This window comes from Anopheles coustani, chromosome 2, assembly GCF_943734705.1.
Source record: "Anopheles coustani chromosome 2, idAnoCousDA_361_x.2, whole genome shotgun sequence".
NCBI classification, from domain to species: domain Eukaryota; kingdom Metazoa; phylum Arthropoda; class Insecta; order Diptera; family Culicidae; genus Anopheles; species Anopheles coustani.
In genome coordinates this window covers 48181241-48190323 of record NC_071289.1, presented here as the reverse complement: position 1 = coordinate 48190323, position 9083 = coordinate 48181241, and the positions used below count along the sequence as shown (strand labels likewise).

The 9083-nt window shown below is 42.8% G+C and overlaps 1 protein-coding gene across 1 annotated transcript; it reads right to left on the bottom strand.

Annotated features, from left to right (window-relative positions):
* Window positions 1-4891: 4891 nt before the first annotated feature.
* LOC131264489 (uncharacterized protein K02A2.6-like) lies at window positions 4892-7873 on the bottom strand. The gene has a single exon (XM_058266788.1). It carries the CDS (start codon window positions 7871-7873, stop codon window positions 4892-4894), a length of 2982 nt encoding a protein of 993 aa, XP_058122771.1.
* Between the last annotated feature and the right edge of the window lie 1210 nt (window positions 7874-9083).

The window sequence follows — 9083 nt, the reverse complement described above, 5'->3', positions numbered from 1 at the left end:
CGCTAGACGGCAGCCCCACCAACATTTCGCTATGGAAAATGACCGCTGCTTTTCTGTGAAGTGTTCGGCTACTTTTCCTATTAAAGCAGCTCCGTTCATTTCTGATGCAGCACCGAAGTTCATGAAATAATTGAAGCGTATGAAATAATTAATGAAATAATTCAACAAATTTAAGCTTTGTTTTGAACCTTTGCAAAAAAATGTGAAAAAATTCAAAAAACATTTCACAGCTCTTGTTCCGTTTGTTTCTCTTTCTTCTGTTCTGTTCTGGCTTTCTCGTTCTGCTGCCTCGCTCCCCTCTGCGGTCCTCTTGTAACCTCCTGATGTGTTCTGCTCGCCTGGTAGCAGGTGTTCCGCCGTTGCTTCGGCTTTGGGAGTTGATATGTTGCCTGAGGGTGAAAGATGTATATATTTGTCTTTGTTATTAAAGTTTTTACTTACCATTTGATTCTGCCAGTCCGAAGCGTGTGGGGTGTTAATCTCGAATTGTTCCAGTAGTCCACCGAGATTCTTGTACACTCTCGGGTTTAACTAGGGTTTTCTTTGACCGCTTTGGTGTTTGCGTGACAGTACACGGACGCGTCGCTTGATACACACATGTGTATAACGCACGCGCCTTGACCTTGTAAATAGAACCGCTAACAAGAACCAGCTGATTCTTGTTTTGCCACACTCGTGTGGCGACAACCGATCGCACCGTATGATTATCTTTGTTATATTTTCGCGCAGCATTAAATATACATATGCGCATGGAATTTCTTTGTGTTTTCATTACAGTTGTTCCTCACATGTTTAACATGTAATAAAAGGTACTAAAATATGACCGCAAAATGTTTGATTTAAATTTCAATACAAACTGGCGCTAGGCCCAGTGTACTGCCGGCGTCATTAACAGTGACCAAGCGCTTAAGTTGCATGTTTTTTATGTAACATGTGCTTTTTACGTTAAGAACATGCAAAACGAAAGAGGATGCGGAGCAAGAACAGTACGAATGATGAAAGATGTACTTTTTCCTCCACTAGGAACTTTGTTTCATACCTTGCTTGCAATATGTTACAGATAAGCAATCACTTTTACAAAGATAGGCCATGCCAAAATTAAAATAAAAATAATTGCACAGCTTACCCACATCCACTACCCCGAAGTTACTGCAAGTTGCAATGATTTTTTTTTCAGATTTCGATGGCGCATCGCATTTTTAATTGCTTAACATTTGATTGTTTCATGAGATTACGTCTTTTGGAAACTAGTAAAGATCTACACACAGATCTATACACCGAATGGAGACAGCATTTTGAAGTAACGGATAAAAATCTAGCTCTTATCAAAAGCTACTTTTGTGTGCAAAATACGTTCCAACATCTTCTTCCGCCGAAAACATAATCGTTTCCCAGCATAAGGTGAAATCATGTATTGACAGTTGTTATCTCGAAAATAACGGAATAGTTGTTTTTAGAAGATTTTGGAATGGCAGCTATATTTCACACCATTTCAATCCTCCATCAAGCCTTCACCAAGCGTTCACCAAAAAAAATACTATTAAAACCTCCTCTCTCAAAGTCTTCATTGCAACTAACTATTTCTTGGCTAACCTCTTCTATCTTATTTTACTAAGCCTCCTTTGATTGGCGTTTATTATATTTTTCTGGCAGCGCTAACAACAGTTTAAAAGAGAGCAGGTTAATGACACTCCTTAGTCAAAACGCTTTCGTTTTTTTAAATGCTGGTTACCCTAATATAAATACATAAACTCGTGTAGCAACTGCTCAAGCGGATAGAAAATTAATCACTGCCGGACAAAGATTACCGTTACTTTGTAATTAACATTTGAACTGAGAAACACGGCCACGACGTTTGCATTAAAAAATAGACAAATTTTCGTTGACGATAAGAAAAAAGTCAACCAAGTATATTGAATCAAGTAAATTTTATTGAAGATTACATATTTTTAGTACTTTCAAAATAACTTCCGACGGCCAGTTGGCCTTGGCCGAAACTTTGGCATAGCCAACCAAACCAACCATGTAGGAATGTTTTCAGTTGTTGTAAATGTTTTTTTTCGATTGGTTGTAGTTGATAGGCATGAGCAAGGTGAGCACTGTGGGATATTTCAATTGTATTTGACCCATTCAACTCCTCCGATCCTCTTTACGCATGATTTACTGTGGCTATGTATGTCCAAACCACTGAATCGTCTTTATCGTGTTTTCTGATAAAGTGGATTTATTCCGGAAGACACTGCACACTATACACTTCTCCATACGCCGGAAGTCTTGACAGGAAGAACAGCGACTTTGGGCAAATCCTTCTCGCTGATTTTCACTTTTAAAATTTATTATATTTAAAAAAAAATTAAATTTTCGCTTTAAAAATACTGTAACAAGCTTCAACAGTAATATAAAATACTAGGCTTTTTTACCACTTGTCGACATCTGGTTTTAAATAATCGTTGGTCACGTGGTCCGCTATTAAGCAGGATGTTTAACACACAATCAAACGTAGATGGTTGTTGTCAAACTTGTTCTAAATTTAAACGAAATGCTACTCTTTAATTTGCTTTTAATAGAAAGTTGCTAACGTGTTCCGTTTTTTCATTGGTTAAAATTTGTCTCATATTTTAAATGCCAACGTTATTGTAATATTCCCGAAATGCAAACGTTCGTCACTAATCAAGATTTAATCGGTATAAGGACAAGCTATGTCGATTATGTCCCCGAAGATAAAACTAAAAAGTTATACATAAAAAGTTTATGTACGCCCGAAGATAAAACTCGGAAAAGAATTCTATATTTCAAATATCAAATGGCGAACATGAATCCTTAGCATCAAACACCTCGCAATAGTTGGCGTTCGAGATAATTGATTCAAATGATCAATGTATCGCTGGGATATATTTTTGATGTTTTGAATATAATGGACACACTTTATGAATAGCCGATCATATGTTAGTTTGATATGCATTCGTTTATTCACAGGTGTAAAACGTGCAGCGGTAGCAATGGTAGCAACTGCGGGAGAAGAGTAAAAATTGATTGCGGGAGAAAAAAATATCGCATCCACCCTTCTTAGAACATAACTTGAGCCAGCAACTAGCAAACTTGTAATTTGTTTTTCCAACGCTGTAATTGCTGATATGCATGTGCATGTGCATGCGCAAACAGATCGTTCCGAGCTAACAGATAAATATAATCAATAAATTGAATTATATTTGTCTATTTTCTCGTTGTCGTTAAAGGTATGTAACACTTATACGATTTTGTAATAACGTAAATGAAAACATACCAACATATAGAAATTCTGTCGAAGGATTCTTTATTCTATCGAGTGTTGCTTTGAAGAGACCGCACGAGAATGCTTCGAATGCTTTTGAAATCATACATTTTGGATCATCTAAAACACAATCATTTCTGAGGCGATTGAGATGATATAAATATTATTGCATAGGAATTTAGTGGAACTATCTTTTGTCTGAATGATGCACTTGGCTAGGAATAACCATTAAGGAGCAATTTTGTTTTATTTCTTCTCTTTATTGTGCATCGATAATAGATTTGAAAGCGTCAATGTTGTTTACATTGGAAAATGTTCTACCGTTGGTGGCAGCGCTGGTGCCGGTAAATAAACTTTCCGTGCAAACTGTAACGGTTTATGCTTTGCATCCGTCGCTTTATTTCATTTTTCATGCAAAGTTTCACTCAAGAGCGGGTTGAAAAATTTCGGTACTGCAGCACGAATGCGACGGAGCATAAGTCAGTCGCTGCGTCTCGCTCCGATCCACGGGGATAGGCCTGAGTTCATTCAAAATTGGTAGTAGGGAGATTTAACCATGGTTAAATAAACAAATCCGTATGCGATTCCACCTATTGTTTCGTTCCCCGAAAACGACTGAAAAGGCAGCTGCAACGTTTGCTTCATCATGTTCTTTCTTCTTCGGATTTGCAATCCTGCCGCCTGAACGCCATTTTGCACTGTTGCCGCTGTCTTTAGGGCATTTGTTTTTGAAGTGCCCCTTCTGACCGCAACCGAAACACTTTATGTCACTGTAGTCGCGCCTTTTACTTGAGTCGTTATTTCCTGGAAACTTGTTTTGTCTTGGCACACTATAGTACGCCACTTCTGTACCTTTACTCTGTACTGGCGTCAGTTCTAACAGCCCAGACTTAACACGATCAACCGTCAACGGCTGGCCACTACCAACAATACTTTGTCGGAACGACTCATATTCAGGTCCTAGGTTCCCTAGCATAAATAAGGCTACTATTTTGTCCTCGAATTTAATGCCAACCTCACTACAGCGTCGCCATGCTTCCATCATCTTTCCAACATAATCATCATTCGATTCACAGTCCGATCTATACGTGTGTGAGATCGTCATCACTGCTTGAAGGTGCAAACCAATGCCGGTCTCGGCAAATGTTTTCCGCAATGATTCCCAAATTTGCAATGGGCTATCGTCTTTCCCGAAATGATGCGCAACATGGTCTTCACAGGCAAGGAATAACCATCCAACAGCACGCGATAGCTTTTCTTCATCCTTTTCAGTATTCGGAGCGGGCAACACGCACTTGTACAGATCACGGGTTCTCAGGAAAGAAAGCATTTTCTTTTCCCAGGACGCATAGTTCGTTCGTCCATTCAATTTGTCGAATGTAATATCTTTAGCCATCTTTACACTTCACTGACAAAACGGAAAAAATAAAAACTTTAGCTTTCACCAGTAAAACTGATCGCACGTTGGTGGGTTCACTGGGCCCATAACCTTTTGTAAAATGTATGTTTTCTTTTCTTAAACACTTTATTAGTTCTTATCTGTATGATGGATAGCAGGCGAATGAAACGACTGACAGCTTCGCACGATGACAGTAGATCTGGCAGTGATGCCAAACTTAATTATTCGAAACCTTTTACATTTTGGGACGTATTATTTCCAACAGCGATTACGTAGTCTTCTTCAGGTCTCTCATGCGTTTTGATCAGCCGCGATAGGACATCTGCGTTTCCGAAATTGGTGGTTGATACATATTCAATTTCAAAATCGTACAACTGGAGGGTAAGTGCAAACCTCTGCAGGCGATTTGCGGTGTATACCGGAATACCTTTTTTGCTTCCAAAAATTCTCAAAAGCGGCTTATGGTCCGTTTGCAGCAGAAAATGGCGCCCGAAAATATATTTATGAAATTTTGTTACTGCATATATAATAGCCAGTCCTTCCCGATCTATTTGGCTATAATTTTTCTCGGCTTTCGTTAGGGCGCGGGATGCGTGTTGAATAACTTCAAATGTACCATCGGGAAACCTATGACCAATAGTTGCACCTAATCCGATGGTCAACGCATCAGCGGATACCACAATTGGCAGTTTGGGGTCGCAATGTACCAGCATAAGTTCTGATGACAGCAAATTTTTAAATTGCTTAAAGGCCTTTTGGCATTCTGCAGTCCATGTGAACATGTTCCCTTCTTGTAGCAGCTTGTCTAGAGGGTAGCGTAGGTTGCGCATATTCGGGATGAATTTCCCGTAAAAATTGATAGCTCCTAGGAAGGATCGTACTCCCGTTACATCCTTGGGTTCTGGGAGATTCGCTATTGTAGCAACCTTTTCTGGGTCCGGACGAATACCGTGTCCATCGATGATGTGACCCAGATATTTTATTTGCGCCTTCTCAAATGCACATTTGCTGGCCCGCAGAGTGAAACCGTATTCCTGCATTCGGTTTAGAACAGCAAAAAGGCTCTCATTATGTTCACTAGCAGTGCGGCCACCGATGATTATATCATCCATGTAGCAAGAGACACCGGAAATTCCCGACAGCATAGCATCCACTAACTGTTGGAATGCTCCCGGGGCGTCCTTTATGCCAGGGGGCAGACGATTATACAGGTAAAGGCCCCTGTGCGTGTTGACCGTCAGTAGAGGGCGACTTTCCTCATCCACTGGGACCTGGAGGAAAGCATCGGACAAATCAATTTGAGTAAATATGGTGCAGTTACTTAGCTTTGCGAAAATGTCCTGAGGCAGCGGGAGTGGGTAATCGTGCGGGTTTAGAGCTGCGTTCAGTCCTGTTGAATAGTCGCCGCAGATCCGAATCGATCCGTTGGCCTTCCGGACGACTACGATCGGGGCAGCCCACTCCGAAAAATCCACTGGGGTGATGATGTGTAGAATCTCCAACCGATCCAGTTCCTTATTTACCGCATCATGCATGGCGTATGCCACCGGCCGTTTTGGACAGAACACAGGACGGTAATTTTCCTTCAGGTGGAGTTTTACCTGTGCCTTAGTGCACAACCCCATTGCCGGTTGAAACAATCGCGGAAATTTCCGCTCAATTTCCTCTGGGGCGTTTGGTAGCGCGGTAGTTACGCGATTGCACAGTTGGTCTATGGGAACAGACCATAAGGCGAAAGCTTCGGCGAGGTCAATCCCTAGCAAAGCCAACTCCGAATTTGCGACGTAGATGACGGCTCGTTTCCGTTGCTGCTTAATTGCAACGGTGGCTCGAAATTCTCCAACAATTTCGAGCTGGTCTCCCGATGCAGATCTCGCGGTGACTGAGGGTGGTGATAATTGCGGGCAACCGACTTTTTTCCATAGGTTGCGGCTTATCACTGATATATCGGAAGCCGTGTCCAACTGGAGCCGAATTTGAATGCCGTTAATCGCCACATTCAAATATTTTCTACGATGATGTATGCTGCACACGTTTACCATTACACTGCGTGTATGGGCTCGCTTCGGAAAACGCCTTTCCTGTCGACGCTGCCCTTTTTTGTGTTGCTGCTTGCAGTATCCTTCACGGTGCCCGACTGCTCCACACTGCGTGCATGTATGCGTCTTGAACGTGCACTCTCGCGACCAGTGTAGAGCTCCACACAACCAGCAGGGTCGACTCGGTTTGGATGTACTATTTGTGTTCTTTTGCGGACTGGACGCGCGATGAGGACGATATGCACTGCGTTGAACGGATAACACTTGTTCGCTACGATCCTGTTCAATCATGGCACTGTCCTGACGTAGATTTGTCATTCGTTGGCATTCGGCGGAGAGCTGGTGGAGCGTTACAGCTTGGTTCTCCTCTATTCGGTGCAGCAGGCGCGTTCGAAACTCTAAATCGGCTTCGTCTTTTAGGCCACACACGAAAACCAAGCACTTTAACTGCTCTTCCGTAAGCCGGCTCAACTCAAACTCTGCTGCGCCCTTATTAACGCGGCAAGCGAATGAGACAAAATCTTCCGTCCGCAACTTAGCGAGTTTTAAGCATCGGAATCTTCGATGAAGCAGGGATTCCTTGATGCCAAATAAAACTGTCAGCTGTGAAACTGTTTCCTCTAAGGAAAAATCTCGCGGATGATTCGGAAGGATATAACTTGTGTAGCGATCGTGCTCAGAGGTGCCCAACTTCCTCATTAGCATTCGCACTTTCGCTTCATCTTCCAGTTGCGCGGCATCCTTTTGAAATAGATCCTCGTACCTCGCATACCATGCCGCGAAAGTGGTTCCAGCATCGGCGTCGTACGTAAATTCTTTGATGTGCCCGCACAAAGAATCTAAAATCTGCTCCGGCTTTTTTTCTTCACTCGCGGCGGGTTCTTTTTGTCGCATTAATTGCAACAAAATTTGCTGCTGCTGGGCCATCTGCTGATGCATGAGTTGCAGAATTTGGGGCGTTGAAGAATTTTCGACGATTGGTGGCGTCAAAAATGGTGGAAAACTTCCATTTTGCTGCGCGGTCTGGGCCTGGGCGGTTTGTTGCAATGGCGGTGCATGAGCATCACGACGATCTCCCGCCTGCACAAACGGCTGCGATGGCGGTGGGGCCACTGAACCCAACCATCCTTGGGACGCGCGCCGTTCTTCTTCTTCCTGACTCATTCTTCGACGCTTCCTCGGTGGCGAAATTGTTGCGCGGTGGAGCTTTGTATCCTTTTCACTTATCACTATCAACTTTACTCGTCGCCAGCTGTTATGTTTTACACTTTAAAAACTTAAACTTTATTCAAGCACGTTTAGACAATAAAGACTTAATGACTATTAAAATGACTCCGCTTGATACGTCCGCTCGCACCGGTGGTTGGAGAGCCAGAGCACCGGACCAACGCTTCGGTCCCTCTTCGTACCCGTGCTCGAGCACGATCCTCGAGCAGGATCCTTCTCAACCCGATCACGGCATCATCCGACGATGGCACTCATTGTCGGAGAGCCCGGGTTTATGGCTCTTCGTTGACTGCTCATCGTATGATCATATCACCACAACATAAACAAAACAAACAAAACAATGTATGACGATAGAAAATTGTAATTAATTAACAAAGCATAAAATTTACAGATATGAGACATAGTTAAAAACCTATTCTCATACCTTAGGAACGTGTGTGCAAAGTTTGAGTTTAAATGATTCAGTCGTTTATAATTTATATAGATGATAAACAAAATTGGTCCAAGCACACTTCCTTGTGGAACCCCAAGGGTGTTCTCAATGGAATCTGAAACAGATTTTTTGAAAATTGTCCTCTGGGTTCTACCTGTCACTGTTCATCTCCACATAGCGAACTCATAGGAAACTCTGGTGAAACTCCTGTCAAACTTGTATGGAGTTTCGAGTTTCCTGAGTTCGCTAAGTGGACACGCATTTGTTTCGGTCTTCTTCGCTTCTTCTTAATCCGTCAGTTATTAAACGTCAGAACGAGGGGCTTTGCTAGTGCTGTCAAGAGTTTCCTACCAGTTTCCTACGAGTTTCCCAGCTGTTGCGGGAACTGAGTTCGACAGTTCGACGGAGGAGAGTTCGCTATGTGGAGATGAACAGTCAGATAATCGCTGAACCAACTGAGTTCCCTACCCTCAATACCGAATCGTTTAAGTGTTGTGAGCAACAAGGGTCTCGATATTGTTTCAAATGCCCGCTTTAGATCCAAGAAACTTTAGATCCAAGCACCGGCTGTCCACTGTCCATCAACCCCTTCCACTTCGCAAGCACCAGTTTCAGTGCAGTTTCACAGGAATGTTCTTCCCGATATCCCGACTGCTCCCGGGCCAGCAATCCGGTCTGGACCTTCTCGACAGTGTGAAGCATGTTGATGGGGCG

Coding starts and splice junctions, on each gene's coding strand:
- LOC131264489 (XM_058266788.1), bottom strand. CDS start 7,873: ATGAGTCAGGAAGAAGAAGAACGGCGCGCGTCCCAAGGATGGTTGGGT.